General features: G+C 43.0%; 1 protein-coding gene across 2 annotated transcripts in view; it reads left to right on the plus strand.

Moving 5' to 3' along the window:
* The first annotated feature begins 397 nt into the window (after positions 1-397).
* Positions 398-22596, plus strand: part of dek (DEK proto-oncogene) — a 62337-nt gene continuing 40138 nt past the window's right edge. For both annotated transcript variants that reach the window (XM_080204025.1, XM_080204032.1), the window contains exon 1: positions 398-529. In XM_080204025.1, the coding sequence (XP_080060151.1) occupies positions 511-529 (19 nt within the window). In that variant the 5' untranslated portion in view covers positions 398-510. The remainder of the gene's footprint in view (positions 530-22596) is intronic.

The following is a 22596-nucleotide window of genomic DNA, read 5'->3' on the forward strand; positions in this document are numbered from 1 at the left end:
AAGAGGGAGTCCCCTCGAAAGCTTGTGAGTTTACTATCAAATAAATCGGTTGGACTAAAAACTGGTGTTGTCAGACTTTTTACTGTGTTTACCCCAGTCCAACACCGGCACATCCACATCATGCACATTCTTCCCAGGGTTGACCAGCCCTCTTCTTGCTGCTGGCTGGCTGCACATTCTTCCCAGGGTTGACCAGCTCTCCTCTTGCTGTTGGCTGGCTGCACATCACCCCCAGGGATGGTCAAGCCGTCCTCTTGCTGCTGGCTGGCTGCACATTCTTCCCAGGGTTGGCCAGCCCTCCTCTCGCTGCTGGCTGGCTGCACATTCTCCCAAGCTCTCTCTTTCTGCCCCCTCCCCGGTTGCTAAGGTCCCCTCCGCACTCTCTCCCATTCTTCACGGCGATTGGTCGCCGTTTTCCCGCGTGCGCCACAACTGCCATTTTGAACTGAGGAGCTGCAGCGTCTGAGATCCAGCCGCCCGATACAGAGAGAGAGAGAGAGAGACTATCGCATGGTCTCAAACTGTCCAAGTAAGCTCTACACCGGGCTGCCTGCCCCGCGTTTCCCCGGCCCTGGAGAAGCTTCCCTCTGGGAGAGAGAGGAGGAGGAGGAGGAGGCACTGCTGCGCTGTCCACCGGGCCGCCGGATCCAGCTCGCCTGCCCCGGGCTGGGCTGACTGAAGCCTGCCCGCACCCAGCTTAACCGGGGAGTGAGTCTCAACCGCCCAGAGAGGCTCAGGCAGCCAGAGCAGGCCGCCATTCCCTAGGAAGGATATTGCAGCAAGAGGCGGACTGGCTGCAACTCTGCGACCGGTTGTGTCCGCTGAAAACTGCACCACAATTAATCTGGAATGTGGCAACTTAAAAGGCCTCTACATCTGAATTAAACCCAATTTATCTTGGTCTCATTACTGCCCCCTCTCCTCTTTTGTCTGAGAGAAGCTGGCTGCAACTCCCTTTATTTTTTTCTCTCTCTATCTTTTTGTGTTTCCCGCCATCAGATCTTCCAGTGGAATCAGTCGGTTTCTTATTCACTCTCATTCCAAAATTAATATCTACAGGAACGTGGTGCATTAGCGATGAACCTCCAGTTTTACATCCACAGGAAGAAAGATGATGTGTTAGAAAGCAAAAGCAAAAACAGCAGCAGCATTTTACCTACCCGAAAAGCTTTCTTTTTTAAAAAAAAATCCAGTGATCTGTGAATGATTTTTTTTTTAAGACCAATTTAGAGCAAAATAGATTAGTGTCACCTGGATTGAACTGCTAAATTAATGCATGGTGGCACAGTGGTTAGCACTGCTGCCTCACACTGCCAGGGATTCAAGTTTGATTCTTGACTTGAATCACTGTCTGTGGAACCTGCATGTTTTCCCTGTGTCTGCATGGGTTTCTTCCCGCACTTTGAAAGACATGCTGGTTAGGTGCATTGGCCATGCTAAATTCTCCCTCAATGTACCTGAACATGCGCTGGAGGGTAGTGACTAGGGGATTTTCATAGTAACTTCATTGCAGTGTTAATGTAAGCCTATTTATGACACTAGTAAATAAACTTTAATATCATGAAATTGACACCTCCCCTTAAAAACTCACTAGCTTATATCAGTTTAACGTTTTGTTTGCTGAAACGTCAGATGGGTTCCATCGTTATAGTGAATGGGAACATCTTGATATTCTTTTAAAGAAATGTTAAATGACTCAGAACACAATTGGAATAACTATTGAGATTCTGTATTTTGACTTGTAAGGACAAAGTTGGACAAAGACGTGGAAGAAAATTTGCAGAGGTTTGGGTAAAACGTGAAGAGTTGGATAGAATTACAGTTCCTTCAAAGAGGAGGCACTGGTATCAGGTCCGCAGCCTCCATAGTATTTCATTCTTCCTGAGCTCTCTGCACTTATTCACTGAATCACAGCAAATGCTGTGATGTTTCTACTATTGGTAGGGCAAAGAAACAGACCATGAGTACCTGAGCTGAATGGGGATTAAACATTGTACTGTTGGCATTAATCTGATCCACAAGCTAGCTGTCAAGCAATTTAGCTAACAAAGCCACAATCTCATCCAATTGTATACGAAAGACCTTTAACTATCTTGTAGTCCATTATTGAATCCACGTGGTGTTTTGAGATCCTATGCCATTAAACATGTTTCTTTTTGAATAATGCTGACAGTACTTGACTTGCAAAACCTTGTCTTCTGTGTTCAATGCAATTTAAAATTCATTTCTGGGACATGAGCATCGCTAGCTAGGCCAAAATTTGTTGCCCATACCTAATTGTCCTTGCCTGGTGGTGAGCTGACTTGAATTGCTGCAGTCTCTGTGATGTGGATACACCCACAGTGCTGTGAAGTACAGAGTTTCAGGATTTTGACCTGTTGACAGTGAAGGAATGGTGCTGCTTTTTCCTGGATGCTGTCAAGATTCTTGAATGTTGTTAGAGGTTCATTCATCCAAGCAAGTGGAGAGTATTCTGTCACACTCCTGACTGTGTAGATGGTGGAAATACTTTGGGGAGTCAGGAGGTGAGTTCCCTGCCACAGGATTCCTAGTTTCTGACCTGCTTTTGTAGCTACCGTATTTTATGTGGCTAGTCCAGTTCAGTACCAAGTGTTAAAGCTTGCATACAATGCTGCTTACTTTCAGCTCCATATTATTATCTCTCCTGTTCTATTTTGCTCCCAGTACTGCAAAACTGCTATCTAATCTTTTTTGACTTGATCGCTGTAAGCACTTCTTGCTGATGTCTTATTCTTTCTCAATCCCTATCTCATCCAAAACTGAATTATCGGTATCGTGTCTCACTTGCCCTCCTATGTTTGCTGACCTAATCTATCTGCAGTTCCTTAATGGATTGAATTAGATCCTTGAACCCATTTTCAAATTCCCCCATGTCCTCATATTGCTTCAAAACTGTGATCTGCTCAGCCTAGTTTAGAATTCTGGACTATCTACCTCTTTCTATGCTCTGTTATTGTTAGAGCCTTCAACTCTTTGGGAACAAAGAACAAAAATCAGCCCGGGAAACAGGCCCTTCGGTCCAACAAGCCCACGCCGCCGTCTCAAACCACCAGTCCCCCTCTCTACCCACGACCCCTGTCTAATGTTTTATGGCCATCCAGATTGAGGGAAGGCCAAAGAGCAAGACCAAAGGATGAATTAGTGGCACAGTAGTTAGCACTGCTGCCCCACAGTGCCAGGGACCTGGGTCCTCTTCCAACCTTTGGTAATGGGAGTTTGCATGTTTTACCCATGTTTGTGCAGATTTCCTCTGGGCACACCAGTTTCCTTTCTCGGTCCATAAGATATGTAAGTTAGGTGGATTGGCCCTTAGGTCCCGAGCTGTGTAGGGTTAGATGGATTAGCCATGGTAAATGCGCAGGATTACAAGGAATAGGTGGAGGGGGAATGGACCTGGATAAAATGTGGGAGAGTGGGGCTTAATGGCTGCCTTTTGCACTATAGGGATTCTGTAATGTTTTGACTACTTTGCAACTTCTGTCAGCTAGCTTGTGGTATATCTTTTTTGAGAAAGCTTTTGGTTATTTGACCCACCTTGGTGTTCTACAAAGGATTTTGATTCCTTTTTGTTAAAGGTGCTTAAATTAATGCACATTATTGATGATTGTGATATTTGTGCTGAAGCTCTAGTATGTAGTGGCTAAATATGTGCAAAAAATTTTTCAATCATTGCTTCCTAGCTATGAAATAATACTTCAGTGAAGTAAGTCGTGCTCACCCTTTATCTCAGCATTAATCTGCATTGGCTTGATCTTATTTTCAAACCCTCCTATGTCCACATTTGTCTTTCTGCCACCTCCACCAGCCCTTCATCCCAATACCGGCATTCCTCCAATATGGTGTCTTGTACATCATTGATTTTAGTCACTCTACCATTAAGACTGTGCCTTCATTTGCCTAGGCCAGGATTCTCTAAGAATCCATATGGGTTCAATACAATTTTAAAATCATTTGAAATTTTATTAATTTTTGTTTCATAGCATATGTATGGCAGACGGGGAGGAAGGAGATGCTTTAGAGTTCCTTAACCAAGGATGTAAATTCCTTATTTAAAGAAGGATGTATGTGCATTGGAAGCAGGCCAGAAAAGGTTTATTAGACTAATACTTAGGGTGGGCAGCCTAGGTTTGTATCTGCTGGAGTTAAAGTTTATTTATTAGTCACAAGTAGGCTTACATTAACATTGTAGTGAAGTTTCTGTGAAAATCCCCTTGAGTAACAGACAACTTGATTGAAATATGTAAGATCCTGAGGGATCTTGACACTGTGATATGGGGAGGATATTTCCACTTGTGGGAGAATTTAGAACTAGGGAGTCATTGATTAAAAATAAGATATAGCGGTCACGTGATGTGAGTGTGGGAATAATCATGTTTTCACAAGCTCTGGCACTGCTCTGATGCACAGCTCATTGTCACTTTATCCTCAAGTGTATACTCCACACAATGTCCTTGGAATATATTTGGGGAAGTATTGATGACAGAATACTGAAGAATGTCAGGAAAATCCTCAATTTAATAAGGAGCAGTTGGAGGCACCTGGGCCCTCGCATGGCGATCTAGCTAGGGAACAGGCTCTGGGCCCAGTGCTCTCAGAAGTGTTGCAGGAGATGACTAAACATTATCAAAGTTATAGATACAAAGTTGGTGTTTTGGTATAGAACAATAATCTTTACTCGGATGAACTGCAAAATACTGGCAAGAGACTCAGTGAGCTGGAAGATAAAATCCTTAATGTCAAAAGTGCTGCTGCTTCGTTTGAGGCTTGGCTACAATCCTTAGAGTCAGCTGCATAGTATGTCAGATATCCTGATGGATCTGGAAAATTGATGCTGGAGGAGGAATATCCACATGATCAGATTTCCAGAGGGAGCTGAAGGCAAGCTCCCGGTTAAATTTTTTGGAAGCTGCCTGCTGTGCTTTTTAAGCTCGATTTTAAAGGCAGCGTGATTCAAGCTTGATGGGGCACATCGTATCCTATCCTTGTGGCCCAGTGAGAACTAACATCCACAGTTTATTATCATATGTTTCTATAGCTCAGGGACCACCAGAGAGTTTTGGAGGCTGCTAGATGTGATGAAACTTGGCTGTGGTGGGGTGAAAGTCTCATTCTTGCAGGACTTCTTGGCAGCAATGCAGCCAAAGCACAAAGGCTCCAATGCAGTCAGAAAGAGCTAGAAGACTTGGAATTCAGTATGCTCTGCACTATCCTGCTGACCTGAGAGTCACCCTTGAAGAATCCATTAGGACTTCCGACAATGCAGCTAAGGCTTTGGCTTTTTTACAATCTGTAAAAGGCAATGATTCTGAATTGCAATCCGTAGCTCCTTGTTAATCCTGGATGTGCCCCTTCCTCACATTGATCCTGCACATTGTACTTTTTCATATTGGTAGGAACAATACTGTGACTGAGCTATGAAGTGAATTTTACCAGTTTTCCTGCTTCAGGTGTCATATTCTGCAGTTTGTCGCCATTAAATCTTGAATATATCGTCTGGAATTGCATCTCAATTGATCCTGTTGCATGATTTATCACATTGATGAGGATAATCCTATGTATGAGTGAGCATGCTAATGAATTTTCACTTGATATCCTGTTATCCTGATGAATCCAAGGACATTCATTTATCCTATCCCTGTAATTCCATCTCTTAATCAATCCTGTTACGTGAGTTATCAATTGATAAGGGTAATCACATGAGTGTATGTGACAGCAAATTTTCCTTGTTATCTGATGTACTCAGAGCATTCATGTATCTTAAATAGAGCTGTACGATTTTTATCTATTTTCTCATTTATAATTCTGGTGTGTGTGTATGTATGTATAGATTTTTTTCACCAGATACCCTTTCTTACGACTATGATTAAAATACGTGGTACCATTGCAGGGAGATGTGATAGTGGTTTAATATGAAGTAGCGGTTAGGACCTGGTGAATCTTCACTATGGGTGAGAAACCCCTAACCCTAGATCTTACTGGGGGTGTATGTATTTTTTGTATTTCAGTTGTTCTTGCTTAACTCCTGTTATGGTACAGACAGACTACACATCCTGAATATTGTATTGTCAGCGCTTCCACTATGCTGGGATGGGAGAAAGCTTCCTTTGGTGCGTGACCAAATGTGGCATGAAAATCCATGGCAGTTTAACTACCATTTTACTTGTGTTAGTAGCCTGCATTTTTTGTGGTTGGAGAAACGGTGGCAGTAGCTACTGTATAGATTTGCTTCAGTAAGTTCCGTGGCTCTGTTGCCATTGTTCTGTGAGTTTGGTTGTGCACCACTTAGCCAGTTGTGGCTGTAACCTGATATTCCCCCCATCCTTTGATATGTCATTATGTTACTTATTTGGTGGGATATGTTCAATACAATGAATAATCTGTACCAATTGTGTTGGTAATTTGTTTTCTCTCTCTCTCTTCCTACTTGTATTTGTTTGAAACTGATCCTGTTGTGTCACATCAATCTTTGAGAGATTGCATTTCTTATATAAAACAAAAAAAATCTTCAGTAAGAATAAGGGATCACCCATTAAGACAAACATGAGATTTTTTCTGAGGGTCATAATCTTTGGAACTCTTTTTAAAAGTCAGGGATGCAGACGAAGGTAGAAGTAGATTGCTTCTTGATAAGCAAAACGGGTGAAAACTATTGGGGTAGGTGGGACTGTGAAGTTGAGTTAACACTCAGATTAGCCATGATCTTATTGAATGGTGGAGCAGGCTTGCAGGGCCAAGCCGCCTACTCCTGTTCCAAATTCATATGTTCATATTCCGCCCCCGCCCCCCCCCCCCCCAAACCTGTCTTTACGCCTTTTTAAACTTTGACCAAATGTTTGACCATATGCACAAATAGCAGTTTGTGATTTTGTTTGCCAAAGCTCTTATATGCTGAGATGTTTCACTGTTAAAGATGCTATATGAATGCAAGTTATTGTAGTCCTGTACAATTGAGAGTATTGCCACCAGTCTGTTGCAGACATTTTGCAGTTTACTTGTGGTGGCTAATTACTTTTTAGGCCTCAAATTTATGTCATTATGTACTTCATATGCTAGAGCTGTCTTGGTTTCTAACTTTTTTTTGTGAATCTTAACTGCATTTTTTACAAGTTACATTATCGTTTTTGAGCAAAGGTAATGAGAATCAGCAAGATACATCATTGAGAAATGTCAATTTCTCCTTCACCAGGCATGATTACATTTCTCGAGATACAGGCACTCCTGAGGCAATTCCTTTTGTCTTTTGTAACTGTTGCTTAAATACTACAGCATAACAAATTAAATTCTTCCAAATGCATGGTAAGCGACTTTATGAGGGCATTTATCGTTTTTAATTTTAGGCATGGCTAAAGTAGTACATCAAATGTTGTAATCCTTCAGGATAACACCCACCCAACTTCATTATGTAATAAAATATTTGTAGAATCTGGAGGGAATGAGAAAATCTGAATGACTGTTGAAAATTTTCTTATTGTTTGAGAGTTTCAATTGCATTGCCTTAACTTAGTATTGCTTGTTTCTTGTGTGTTTTCATGTTATAGTCACTGGGCAAGCAGAGGAACTGAAACTGGGAGTGCAAGGAAACTCAGTTTTGCATGGTAATTTAGAGATGCTTCAACAAGCGTTGTGACAGCATCTTTAAAAAAGTGACACTATTTAGTGTGACCGCAGATTACTTGTGCTGTTCTCTCTTTGTGGCATGGTATTGGCATCTTTTCACTTCTTGTGTCAATCGTAAATTTGTCTAGACTATTTATTCAAATGATTTGATTGAATGCTTGGAGTTCCTGCTGGTTTTCTGTTTGGTCCATACTTACTGATTATCAATCACATGCTGATAACTTACAAAATTGCAAGGGAGCTTGTAGCACTGATACTACCAGCTGCATAAAGGTAACATTATTTTAAAGCCAAACTGCAAGATTGGATGGACAGAGTACCACTCTACAAGTATATTTGCAATCCACTTTCAGCTACTTAAGTCCCTGGGATGGTAATGATACTTCCACAATACTGTGTGGAAGTTCTGGATTTGGACCAAACATAATTTGAAGAGGAACATGGGATGTTCATATCTTTCTCTTGTTCTTCTCAGTGATGGAGTTCGGATGCTGACAAAGTCAGCTTGGTGAGTTACTTATGTCAGTTCATCTTGTAGGCAGTGCAAACAGCAGTCCTTGGGGTGATAATCATGCTTCCACAGTATGGGGTGCCACGGTGGCACAATGGTTAGCACTGCTGCCTCACAGCACCAGGGATCCGGGTTCGATTCCCAGCTTGGGTCACTGTCTGCAGAGTCTGCACTTTCTCCCCTGTGACTGCACGGGTTTCCTATAGGTACTCCGGTTTCTTCCCACAGTACAAAAGATGTGCTGGTTAGGTGCATTGGCTGTACTAAATTTTCCTTCCGTGTACCCAAACAGGTGCCGGAGTGTGGCAACTAAGGGATTTTCATAATAACTTCATTGCAGTGTTAATGTAAGCCTACTTGTGACACTAATAAATAAACTTTAAAGCAGTGGAGGATATGGCTGTTGAGTTCATCGTCAAGGACTTTAGTCAAACAGAATGCTTTATCGAGATGCTTTCAATCTCAATATTATTGCAAGTACACTATTTGCAATGATTACTCCAAGTCAGGAGTGAGGCAGTTGTGGGATATTCAGCTTTTGTCTTGCTTTTGTGATCATGGTGTTGATATGGTTTCAAGCCCCTGTTGAGAACTTGGTGATGATGCTATTGGAGGTCAAGGTGAAGTAGCTGGGCATTTTCTTGGGAGATGGTCATGATTTGGCACAGGCCATTGTAAACATGGATATAGACCAGATATACTGGAAATCTTATTGGTAGAGTTATCAGTGGAATTGAACACTGAAACTACCAGCAACCAAACCACTACTGACTTTGTGACAAAGAAGATCTTTGAAGTAGTTGAAGTTGATCGGCTGAGGACACTTTCCTAGGAACTTCAGTAATGATGCTATGTTAATGCAACTGTTTGTCTTCTCTGTCACCCTCCAATTTTAAGTTTTCTCTTCCTATTACAATGCAATCATCTTAAATAGCCCATTAGAACTATGCTTGAAATCATATTTATGTAGTTGCTACTCAGTGACAAAATCTGCTTGCGAGAACACTGACACAGCCATATTTCTTTTCTCTCTGACATTTCTTTTGACCCCTCTGTTGCCTCTGTGCAGGTTGCTTGCCTGACTTCTAGTTGGCTGTGAATCTGCAATTTCCTGCAGCTGAACATTTGGATTCCACACCAAGCTCCATTCCCTGAACACCAACTCTATCTACCTCCCTGCCACTATCTCGAGTTGAATCAGTGTTTTGTAACATCTTTTCTTTCTAGCAAATGTTGTCGTTCTTGCAAGACCGGGTGTCTAGTCAAAATAGGCACCCGGTCTTGCAAGAACGACAAATAAAATCTTGCTCCTTCAGAACTTGACTTGACTAAATTGTTTAACTGTGAGCTGTGTTTCTCACAGTTTCCCATCCAATTTTCCTTCTTCCACAAAGATAATGTGCCTCTATTTCAATTGCAAGCTGAAGCCCTCATCTACAACTTTTGGTTTTCAATAGTTGAAACTGAAATGCTGTCCTGGCTGCCTTTTCAATATTTGCAAACTTCTCATTCAAAATGGAATTGCACATATCTTAAACAGTACCAAAGATTTCATGCCCATCATCCATGTCCTTGCTGATCTATATTTGCTTTCAAAAGAACAAAATCAGCCTGGGAAACAGGCCCTTCGGCCCAACGAGCCCACTCTGCCATCTCAACACCACCTCTCTACCCATGACCCCTATCTAATGTTTTATGGCCATCCAGATTGAGGGAAAACTGATTTAGGGACAATTTATTCCTGCCAATCAGCCTAACAGCACATCTTTGGGGTGTGGGAGGAAACCGGAGCACCCGGAGAAAACCCACGCAAGCACGGGGAGAATGCGCAAACTCCCACAGACACCGGCCCAAATCCATGTGTCTGCAGAGCAATCAGCGATAGTCAATGAGCTGTCGTCTTGCCCAGCATCTTGTCCAGTTTAGGCACACACCAACGACATGAAGCATTAGGCCAATCTCGAACAACCAAGAGCAGCCCCAGTACGACCCATCGCGTATATGCCCCTCGTTGGACACGAGGTGGACCGACTTAAAACCTGTTAATGAAAAGAGAAATACATTATTATCATACTATACCCATTTACATTTCTAGGGACACCCCAATGTTAATGACCCTTAATTAAAGGTTCTTCTATATCCACCCATCTCCAACTCAGTCATGTGCCTAAGTTACTCTTAAAGGACTCTAGCGTGTTTGCTTCCACCACCTTACTTGGCAGAGCATTCCATACCCCCACTACCCTCTGTGTGAAAAACCTCCCTCTAATATCTGTGTTGTACCTTTCCCCCCTCACCTTAAGTCCATGGCCCCTTGTCCTACGTGACTCTATTATAGGAAGTAGCTTACCTCTGTTTACTCTATCTATACCCTTCATAATCTTATATACCTCTATTAGATCCCCCGTCAGTCAGCGTCTTTCAAGGGAAAAGAGCCCCAATTTCTTCAATCTTTCCTCAGACCCCAGTCCTTCCATACCAGGCAGCATCCTGGTAAACCTCCTCTGCACTCTCTCCAGAGTCTCCACGTCCTTCTGATAGTAAGGCGACCAGAACTGTACGCAGTACTCCAAATGCGGCCTAACCAACGTTCTGTACAACTGCAACATTAGACTCCAGCTCTTATATTCTATACCCCTTCCTATAAAGGCTAACGTACCATAGGCTTTCTTCACCACACTCTCCACTTGCACTGCCACCTTTCAATGTCTTTCATTTGAAATTTTCATTCTTGTATTTAAATCCCTCTGTGGCTTTTAATTTTTAAATCTCTCTAATGCTACACTCAGTTTAAACTCTTTAATCCTCTGCCTCCAGCCCTTCCTTCCACTACCATACTCCCTTGCCTCACTTTTCAGATACCTCACTGTGTGCTTCAGAATTGTCTCTAAATATGCAATTTTAATATTGAATTGTATGTGTTCTTTTCTATCTGTGACTAACAGCCTATTTTAAATCATCTGACGGTTAGTGTGGTTTGAATGAAATATGTTGGAAATTATTTATTCATTTATGGATGTGGCTGTTGCTGACTAAGCAATCATTTATTGCCCATCTGTAATTGCCCTTCAGAAGGTGGTGATGAACTATTGTACCTGCACTCAGGGACTAAGTGTTAGGGAGGGAATCCTAGGACTTTGACCCCGCAACAGTGAAGGCATGACGATTTCCTTCCCAAGTCAGGGTGTTGAGCGACTTGGAGGGAATCTTCCAGATGGTATTGTTTCCATGTGTCTTCTGCCCTTGTTTTACTCGGTGGCAGTGGTTGTGTGTTTGGAAGGTGCTGCCTAAGGAACCTTGGTGAATTCCTGCTGTGCACGTTGTGGATGTACATATGGCTGCCACTGCTGTTCAGTGGTGAAGCGAGTGATTGTGGAAGGGATAGCAATCAAATGGGCTCCTTTGTCTTGGATAGTGTTGAGTTTCTTGAGTGTTGCTGGAGCTACACTCATTCAGACAAGTGCTGAGTGTTCTATTACACTCCTGACTTGTTCCTTGTAGATGATAAGTCAGGAAGTGAGTTACTCACCACAGGATTCCTCGTCTTTGAACTACCTTGGTAGCCACAGTATTTAGATGGCTAGTCCAATTCATTTTCTGGTTAATGGTAACCCCCAGGATGTTGACAGTGGGGTGTTCAGCGATGTTAATGCCATTGAATATCAAGTAGCAATGTTTAGATCTCTTGTTGAAGATTCTCATTGTCTGGCACTTGTGTCGTGAATGTAACTTGCCACTTGTCAGCCCAAACCTGATATTGTCCTGGTCTTAGTTCATTTGGACATGGACTGCTTCAATATCTGAGGAATCGTGAATGATACTGAATGTTATGCAATGTTGGGTGGTGCAGTGGTTAGCACTGCTGCCTCACAGTTCCAGGGACCTGGGTTCAAATTCTGGCTTGAGTCACTGTCTGTGTGGAGCTTGTACGTTCTTCCTGTGTCTTCGTGGCTTTCCTTCGGGTACTCTGGTTTCCTCCCATGGTCCAAAGATCCGCTTGGTTATGCTAAATTGCCATAGTGTTCCGGGATGTGTAAGTTAAGGGGATTAATGGGGCAAATGTGTGGGGATAGGGCCTGGGGTGGGATTGTTGTTGGTATGGACTCGATGGGCCGAATAGCCTCCTTCTGCACTTAGGGTTTCTATGATATAATCATCAGCAAACATCCCCGCTTCTGATCTTATGACCAAAAGAAGGTCATTAATGAAGCAGCTGAAGATGGTTGGGCCTCAGATACTACCCTGAGAAACTTGTGCAGTAATGTTTTAATTTGAGTTTGTTATTGTTACATGTGTTAGTATACACTGTCCTGGAGTTGAGATGATTGGCCTCCAACCACCACAACCATCTTCCCCTGTGCCAGGTATAACTACAACTAATGAAGGATTTCCCCCAATTCCCAAAGACTCCAGTTTTGCTAGGGCTGCTTACAGTAGTAACTTTCAACAAGGTATTGAACATAGACTTGAAAAGGAAAGAAACTTGCAGGTCCGTGGGCAAAGCACAGGAGACTGGATAGCTGTTACAAAAAGCTAGCAGAAACAAAATGTGTTGGAAGGCTTCCAATGTGAAACTGGATTTGGTGCAAACAGATGGTTTATTCCTGAACTTTAGACTGAGAAAGTTGATGGGAAAGTTCACAACGATTTGGTGTGTTTTTTAAACAGAAGGGCCCAAAAGCAACTGATGAATGGTTAAGAAAGTGGATGCCAAGCCAAAAAGTAAAAGATTCCAAGTCAGGCCAAGTTTGATTGAAGAAGTGGGCTTTAAGAACATTCTGTGAAGTTGGAAGAAGCTTGGGGAAGAAGTTCCAAACAGTGAAATTAAGACCGAAAGATCTACCAAGCATGGTACAGGTGAGGGGTTGGGATGATGTATAAAAGATATAACCAGCTGAATGAAGGGTGGAGCTATAAACCTGGAAGGAGTTGCAGAGTTTAGGCAGGGGAAACTATGCAGGGTAAGGTCCAACAGCAGGGATTTAGACAAGTTGGAGTTTATGGAGGAGATGGATAGAAATCCAACACAGATGACGTTAGAATAGTCAAGTGTGGAAGTGGCAGTAGCATGCTAAAGGATCATAGAAGCAGAGAAGTAAACTGAGAATTAGAAACAAGTTATTTTAGAAATGGAAATAAATGGTCCTTACAATTGGAGCGCATGTGGGGTTAAAATTAGCTGCAAACAAGATTATGAAATTTTCAGTTATTTAGTTAAGAGCAGCAGGAGGTTGGGAGTTGAAGATGATTCTTTGATCTTATTAATATTGAATGAAAAAATATTAACTCACACTGCTTGCTCAACAAGTCTTGAATGACAGCTCAATGACAGTAGGGACTGAGCAAAGGGGTGGTCTGATAGAGCTGGCTATCATTTAATATGCAGCTGGAAGCTGGCCTTGTGTGTATGAATGAGAAAATGGTATACTGATCAGGATATGTTGGTACCATCCTTGGAAAATCTAGAGGTGACCGAGATGGGAAAGTAAGAGAATGAACGGTGGAAATGTGTTTGCTTAACTAAGAATGGAGAAATGGAAAAGTAGTCCTATGGAGGAGGAGAGATATTGATGAACAATAATGAGTAAAACCCAGTCAAATGTAGCTAGGTTAATGCATCACAAGTACTCTGTTGTCAACCATTCATGGGTGGTCAACGTTTTCTTCATTCAATCATACTGTTAATAAAATCATAAAATTGACCTGGTTGAAAACTGGTGTTTAACTTTAAGACCAAGTATGGACACTTGTAGAGTGCAGTAATTTGGATGTGGGGGTCATTACATGCCTGACCAAGTAAGGGTGATTGATTTCCTTCCTATAGGACATTGGTGAACCAATTTTTACAACCATCAACAATGGTTTTATGGTCATCATTAGGCTTTTAATTCTAGATTTTTGAATTCAGATTTCACCATTTACTATGATGGGATTTGAACCCGGGACCCCAGAGCATTATCTTGAGTCTCTGGATCACTAGTCCAGCAGCAATACTACTACTACATCAGTGCCTCCCTAGGTACTATAATTCATCTGATGAGTACAGTGCCCCTTTTTATTCCATAACATTGAGGCACAGAGTTCATAATTTGCCCTGTATTGCAGAGACCTGTAAAACATTTACCATTAATGTGCCTAACCAAATCCACTGTCCATCCTGCCAAAGATATGGTGATGCCGGCATTGGACTGGGGTAAGCACAGTAAGAAGGTTAAAGTCCAACAGGTTTGTTTGGTAGCAAAAGCCACAAGCTTTCTGAGCGCTGCCTCTTCGGGTGAGTGGGAATTCTGTTCACAAACAGGGCATATAAAGACACACTTAATTTACAAAATAATGGTTGGAATGCGAGTCTTTACAGGTAATCAAGTCTTAAAGATGCAGACAACGTGAGTGGAGAGAGGGTTAAGCACAGGTTACAGATGTATATTGTCTCCAGCCAGGATAGTTAGTGAGATGATGCAAGCCCAGGCAAGTCGTGGGGGTTACAGAAAGCGTGACATGAACCCAAGATCCCCTTTGAGGCTGTCCTCGTGCGTGCGGAACTTGGCTATCGGTCTCTGCTCAGCGACTCTGTGTTGCCGTGTGTCGTGAAGGCCGCCTTGAAGACCGCTTACCCAAAGATCAGAGGCCGAATGCCTGTGATTGCTGAAGTGTTCCCCAACAGGAAGAGAACATTCTTGCCTGGTGATCGTTGAATGGTGTTCATTCATCCATTGTCGTAGTGTCTGCATGGTCTCCCCAATATACCATGCCTTGGGACATCCTTTCCTGCAGCTTATCAGGTAGACAACATTGGCCAAGTTACAGCAGTATGTACTGTGTACCTGGTGGTTGGTGTTCTCGCGTGAGATGATGGCATCCATGTTGCTGATCCAGCACGTCTTGCTGTGGCAGGGTTGTGTGGTGTCGTGGTCATTGTTTTCCTGAAGGATGAGTAGTTTGCTGCGGACAGTGGTCTGTTTGAGATTGTGCGATTGTTTGAAGGCAAGATGTGGGGGTGTGGGGATGGCCTTGGCAAGATGTTAGTCTTCATCAATGGCATGTTGAAGGCTCCTGAGGAGACATCATAGCTTCTCCACTCCGGGGAAGTTCTGGACAACGAAGGATACTCTGTCCGCCATGTCATATGTTTGTCTTTTGAGGAGGTGGGTGCAGTTTTTCACTGTGGCGCATCGGAACTGTCGATCAATGAGTTGAGCGCCATGTCCTGTTCTTAAGGGGACATCTTTCAGAAACCGCACCGACCTCCTCAGAAGACAAACACGGGACACGGCAGACAGAGTACCCTTCTTCATCCAGTACTTCCCTGGAGTGGAGAAGCTTCTCCAGAGCCTTCACCATGTCATCGATGAAGACGAACATCTCACCAAGGCCATCCCCACACCCCCACTGCTTGCCTTCAAACAATTGCACAACCTCAAACAGACCATTGCCTGAAGCAAACTACCCAGCTTTCAGGAGAACAGTGACCATGACTCCACACAACCCTGCCACAGCAGCCTCTGCAAGACGTGCCAGATCATCGACATGGATGCCGTCATCTCACATGAGAACACCATCCACCAGGTACACAGTACGTGCATTTGCAACTTGACCAACACTGTCTGCCTGATACATTGCAGGAAAGGATGTCCCAAGGCATGGTACATTGGGAAGATCATGCAGACGCTATGACAACGGATGAATGAATGCTGCTTGACAATCACCAGGCAGGAGTGTTCTCTTCCTGTTGGGGAACACTTCAGCGGTCACTGGCATTCAGTCTTGATCTTCAGTAAGCGTTCTCCAAAGCTGTCTTCACAACACATGACAGCGCACATTCGCTGAGCAGAGACTGATAGCCAAGTTCTGCACACAAGGATGGCCTCAACCAGGATCTTGGGTTCATGTCACACTATCTGTAACCCCCACGACTTGACTTGCAAAATCTCATTTAACTGTCCTGTCTAGAGACAATACACATCTCTCTAACCTGTAATTAACCCTCTCTCCACTCGCATTGTCTGTACCTTTAAGACTTGATTACCTGTAAAGACTCACATTCCAACCATTATTTTGTAAGTTGAATTTGTGTCTTTATATGCCCTGTTTGTGAACAGAACTCCCACTCACCTGAAGAAGGGGTAGCACTCAAAAAGCTTGTGGCTTTTGCTACCAAATAAACCTGTTGGACTTTAACTGGGTGTTGTGAGACTTTTTACTGTGCATCCCTCCTAAGCTATGCATGCCATCCCCTCCTAAGTAATTGCCATAATAACTCTGATATTTCCCCATGAGCTACCCTCACCGCCCCTTAAATTCCAACAGTATCGATTTAGATCTTAACTAAACACAAGGCAATGCTGATCCTAGAGAGAAATAAATTGATTAGGGATAGTCAATACGGTTTTGTGAAGGGTAGGTCATGCATCATAAACCTTATCGAGTTTTTTTGAAAAGGTGACCAAAGAGGTGGATAAAGGGAAGGCAGTTGACGTGGTGTATATGGATTTTAGTAAAGCGTTTGATAAGGTTCCCCATGGTAGGCTACTGCAGAAAATGCAGATGCAAGGGATTGAGCATGATTTAGCAGTTTGGATCAGGAATTGGCTAGCTGATAGAAGACAGAGGGTGGTGGTTGATGGGAAATATTCAACCTGGAGTTCAGTTACGAGTGGTGTACCTCAGGGATCTGTTTTGGGGCCACTGCTGTTTGTCATTTTTATAAATGACCTAGATGAGGGTGTAGAAGGATGGGTTAGTAAATTTGTTGACAACACCAAAGTCGGAGGAGTTGTAGACAGTGAGCGTGGATGTTACAGTTTGCAGAGGGACATAGATAAGCTGCAGAGCTGGGCCGAGAGGTGGCAAATGGAGTTTAATACGGAAAAGTGTGAGGGGATTCACTTTGGTAAGGGTAACAGGAGTACAGAATATAGGGCTAATGGAAGCGCGCTTAGTAGTGTTGACGAGCAGAGAGATCTTGATGTACATGTGCATAGCTCCCTGAAAGTTGGCACCCAGGTTGATAAGGTTGTTAGGAAGGCGTATGGTGTGTTAGCTTTTATTGGTAGAGGGATTGAATTTTGGAGCCATGAGGTCATGTTGCAACTGTACAAAACTCTGGTGCGGCCGCTCTTGGAGTATTGCGTACAGTTCTGGTCGCCGCATTATAAGAAAGATGTGGAGGCATTGGAAAGGGTGCAGAGGAGGTTTACTGGGATGTTGCCTGGTATGGTGGGAAGGTCTTGTGAGGAAAGGCTGAGGGACTTGAGGTTATTTTCATTAGAGAGAAGAAGGTTACGAGGTGACCTAATTGAGGCATACAAGATGATCAGAGGGCTAGATAGGGTGGACAGTGAGAGCCTTTTTCCTCGGATGGTGATGGCTAACACAAGGGGTGGTAGTTTTAGGATGGATGTCAGAGGTAGGCTCTTTACTCAGAGGGTAGTAAGGGCGTGGAATGCCCTGCCTGCAGCAGTTGTGGACTCGCCAACTTTAAGGGCGTTCAAATGGTCAGTGGATAGGCATATGGATAACATTGGAATAGTTTAGGTTAGAGGGTCATTAGATTGGTTCCACTGGTCGGTGCAACATCGAGGGCTGAAGGGCCTGTACTGCGCTGTAATGTTCTGTGTTCTCAGTGGAACAAAATTTAGGCTTCATTCCTTAATGAGCTAGGGGTTGGATGACGGGGGGTGAGGAGGAGAGCCGGGCAGGTGTTGTCACTAATCTTGCATGCATACTGGGCCAGCGCAGAGCTGCCGTCTATGCTGGCAGTTGTTGCTTAGCTGGTTCCAGGTAATGCCTGCACACACTCACCTTCTAGATGCTGTGTATATTAACACCACTGGTGTGGGAGGTGAGGGGAAAGGACAAATTCTCGTTGATTTCCACCCCAGTATTTTAAAATAAAAAGACAGTGGACCTTCACAGCTGTCAAGAGGGAATTCCCACTGCTTTATACCCACTTTCCTTCTTTGCATAGGATAGCTAAACAACTATGTATGTGTGTATGAGGCATTTTCAATGTCACAGTTTGCAAGCACACATCTGACATTACCTGCATGGCAGAGGTTAGAAGAGCCACACCTAGTTGTAAACAGAGGACCTTAAACCTTGTACCAGGTGCTTTCTATCAGTTGGATCAAAAAATGTAATGCTCTGTGCACTTACTAAGCAAATGTTACAATAAGGTTTTAAAATATCTAATTGACCATCTGTCATTCCATAGGAACAGAACAACCACATTTGATAGCTCCCTTAAACTGACCAATCAAAACAGTCCAGATGGGAAAAAAGTTGCTTGTTATTATAGATGAATTATAGGCCAAATGTCTGAAGCAATCAGTGGGAATCTTTTTATCATTACACTTTGTACTAATAGCAACACGACACTTTGTGGTTAAGTTTGTTAAAATGTTGTAAGTTGGGTTTTTTTTTGTGATGTGAGCATTGCAGGCTCGGCCAAATCTTATTGCCTTTTTCTTTAATTGCCTTTGTAGGGACTGGTGAGCTGGCTTCTTGAACTGCTGCAGTCCATGTGGTGTAACTTGCATGCACAGTGCTGTTAGGGAGGGAGTTCTAAGATTTTGACGCAGCAAGTGAAGGAATAGTGATAGAGATAGCGTGTGGCTTTGAGGAGAACATGCAGATGCTGGTGGTATTCCCATCCATCTGCTGCCCCTCCATTTCTAGCTGAGAGGTCAGCTCTTCCGACAGTCCACTGTGTATTGGTGGTGGAGGAAGTGAATGTGTATTATGGTGGATGGGTGCCATTCAAGTCGGCTGCATTGTCCAAAAGACTTAGGAGCAGAATTAGGCCACTTGTTCCATTGAGTCTGCTGTGCCATTCAATCGTGAATGGCTGACATTTTTCTCATCCTCATTCTTCTGCCCCTTCCCCATAACCCCTGACCCCCTTATTAATCGAGAACCTATCTATCTCTGTCTTAAAGACACTCAATGACTTGGCCTCCACAGCAAAGAGTTCCACAGATTCATCACTCTGGCTGAAGAAACTCCTCCTCGTCTCTATTTTAAAGGATCGTCCCTTCAGCCTGAGGCCGTGTCCTCTGATTCTAGTTTTTCCTACTAGTGGAAAATCCTCTCCACATCCACTCTGTCTAGGTCTCGCAGTATCCTGCAAGTTTCAATAAGATTTCCCCTTCATCCTTCTAAATTCCAATGAGTACAGAGCCAGAGTCCTCACCCATTCCTCATATGACAAACTCTTCATTGCGGGGATTATTCTTGTGAACCTCCTCTGGACCCTTTCCAAGCCCTGCACATCCTTTCTTTGTTATGGGGCCCAAAACTGCTCGCAAAACTCCAAATGGAGTCTGACCAGAGCCTTGTACAGCCGTAGAAGTACATCCCTGCTCTTGTATTCTAGCCCTCTCAATGTGAATGCTAAAATTGCATTTGTGTTCCTAACTGCCGACTGAATCTGCATGTTAATCATAAGAGAACCTTGAATGCCCTGGATGGTGTGGAGTTTTTGTTGCCTTGAAGCTGCAGTCATCCAGGCAAGTGGGCAGTACTCCATCACATTCCTGATTTGTACCCTATAAATAAATAGTGGACAGGCTTTGGGGAGTCCAGAGGTGAGTTACTTGCCGCAGGACTCCTCGCCTCTGATCAGCTGTTGTAGCTACTAGATTTTTATGACTAGTTCAATTTCTCATTAATGGTAAACCCTAGGATGATGCTAGTGAGGATGGTAATGCTGTAGAATGTCATGGGGGTTTGGTTAGGTTCCCTTATTTGAGATGTTTGTTGCTTGGCACATATGAGACACGAATGTTACTTGACAATTATCACTAGTCCTGAGTGTTACCCAGGTTTTACTGCATATAGACATTCCAAGTGAAAAGTGCTTGCTGGCTTCTTGAGCACAGCAGTCCATGTGGTGTAGGTACATGATGTTAGGGAGGGGGTTTAGATGCTTCAGTATCTGAGGAGTCACAAATATAACTGAACACTGTGCAGTCATCTGTGAACATCCCCATTTTGGATCTTATGATGGAGTGACGGTCATTGATGAAGCAACTGAAGATGATTTGGCCCGGGGACTCCAGCAACGATTTTTAGGAGCTGAGATTGACCTCCAGTGATCACCACCATCCTCCTTTATGCCAGATATGTCTCAAAACCAGCGGAGAGTTTTCACTGTGATTCTATTGATTGAGGTTTTGCAAGGGCCCCTGAATACCACACTTGGTCAGATGCTGCCTTGCTCTGAAGGGCAATCATGCTCCTGTCAGTTCTAGAGCTCAGCTGTCTCAATCAAGGTTGTAATGAGGTCAAAACCTGAGGTGCCCTGACAGATCCAAACTGTGTGTTAGTGAGTGGGTGCAACTTGATAGCACTTATAATGACACTATCCACAATTTTTTTGGAGAGTAGACTGCTGTGGTGGCAATTGGCTGGGTTGGATTTGTCCTGCTTTTTCAAATATTTGGAAAGTTGTAATTTTTGAAAATCCTTTCGCAGTCAGATTCCCAACCCGTCAGTGTTTCCATAGCCTGGAATTGACTAGTGCCTTAGAAAGATGAGCAGCCTATAGTGTAGTGTTTTCTACTTTATTGCGTTTCTGTTATAAATCTCTTGATAGTTCCCTTTGCCATCTTGGTGATTTCAACTAAATGAAATAAGAAACAGCCAATTTTAGTGCTGCCGATTCACCATGGTTAATTGTGAATGTGTTGTAAAATACTAATCAATTTTCATTATTACATCAATACATTTTTGTATGCCAGTGAAGTAATTTGATTTATAAATAGGATGCATAGTTGCCCCATTATCCCCTTTAGTTTGGGAGGCTGAAAAACAGCTGATATCTAGGCTGTTGTGAGCAGCATGACTGGGAATCGGGAAAATTGCTTGAAAGGTGAAATTTTGGCAGCTGCAAATTTTGAATCACTTATCAATTGAAATGCACGCTATTGCTGAGTGAATGTGTGGACAGAGAAATAATTTGGGTGGCAGGGTGAATATAACGCAGTAGACATTTCACAGAAAATAAATTGAACTACAAAATGTGATCTAAGAAATCTTCATCTGGTCTATTGGACGATTATAAGCATCGAATTGTTAACCTTGAAGCAGTGACTTTGATCATGGATCTTTTACTTGAGGCAGATTTTAAAACAATCACTGAGTTGTCAGCATTTTGTAACTGTCAGCCATTCTTGGAGATGTTTGTCGCTTTTCCTTCCAAATTTTGTAGATTTGGCTTGTGTGATTGTAAATGATCTCAAAAGTAGGACAGACATGAGTTTTGTGAAAGTAAACGGAATTACTGGAGAGGTGAACATGATCTAGGAGGCGACTGAGTTTTGGAACCTTAGTTAAGGAAAAATTTATAAAGGAAGATTTAAGTAATGCAACAGTTGGAGAAGGTAGATAGGTGACATTGCAGTTGAAGGATATTGATAGTGGTTTTGTAGGGGAGAATTTAAGTTGCTTAGGAGAGGGTGGCATTGACTGTCAATTAACTTGGGAGCTTGGAAAGGTAGTTGCAAGCAAAGAAGGTTCAGAGAGAGAAAAGAAAAGGTCACTAACTAGATCATGATAAATGTTAAAGGAATATAGAGATGAAGTCCACAGATAAAATGGGTAAGCGACTGGGATAATTTAAGGATTACAGCCAAGAATGGAACAGGCAGAGTTGGTTGCATAGACGATCTCGATATGAAAGCTGAAGGAACTCCATGAGCTCCTTGTACTTGGCATTTGAGGTTAGGGTAAGCATGATGTTGAGTCATACTGCTGCCTCTCAGTTCCAGGGACCCAGGTTCAATGGGTAAAATGCTCTTTTGGAGAATCAGTGCAGACTAAGTGGGCCGAGTGACTGCTTTCTGCACTGCAGGAATTGTATAGTTCCATGGCTCCTGCTCTGTGAAACCTCCTTGATATTTTGTTGTTCTTATTCTCTCATTATCTGTGTAACCTCCAGTAGTCCTCTGAACCCTCTGCATCCTGCCAGTTTTGGCCTCTTGCACATCCCTGATTTCCACTGATGGACCTAAGCTCTGGAGTTCCTCCCCTAAACAACTGTGCCTCTTTGCCTCCTGTATCTTTTAAGTCTCTTTTAACAAGCTTTTGGTTATCTGTCCTAATATCTCTGAGGCTCAGTGCCAAATTTTGTTTGATACCACTCCTGTTAAGTATTACAACCAGTAGTAATTCAAGTTATGCGAGAAGTGGGGATAGGAGTAGCAGTGGCGCGAAGAAGTGGCCAGAGATCCTTAATAAAGTGGTGCAAATGAAATCATTTGTGATTGACTGACTGTGGCAAATGACACTTCTCCATCTTTCTCACCTTTCATCTTCAACATGGTTAACCATACAATCTTCCAGCTGTCTGGGTAACCCCACCTGGTTCAATTATCTTTCCCATCTTAGTCAGAGAAGCCATAGCAATGGATTCTCTTTCACTCCAGCCCTGTTATTTCCAGAGTTCT

Source organism: Carcharhinus amblyrhynchos, chromosome 2 (assembly GCF_965287045.1).
Source record: "Carcharhinus amblyrhynchos chromosome 2, sCarAmb.v2.hapA, whole genome shotgun sequence".
Taxonomy (NCBI): Eukaryota; Metazoa; Chordata; class Chondrichthyes; order Carcharhiniformes; family Carcharhinidae; genus Carcharhinus; species Carcharhinus amblyrhynchos.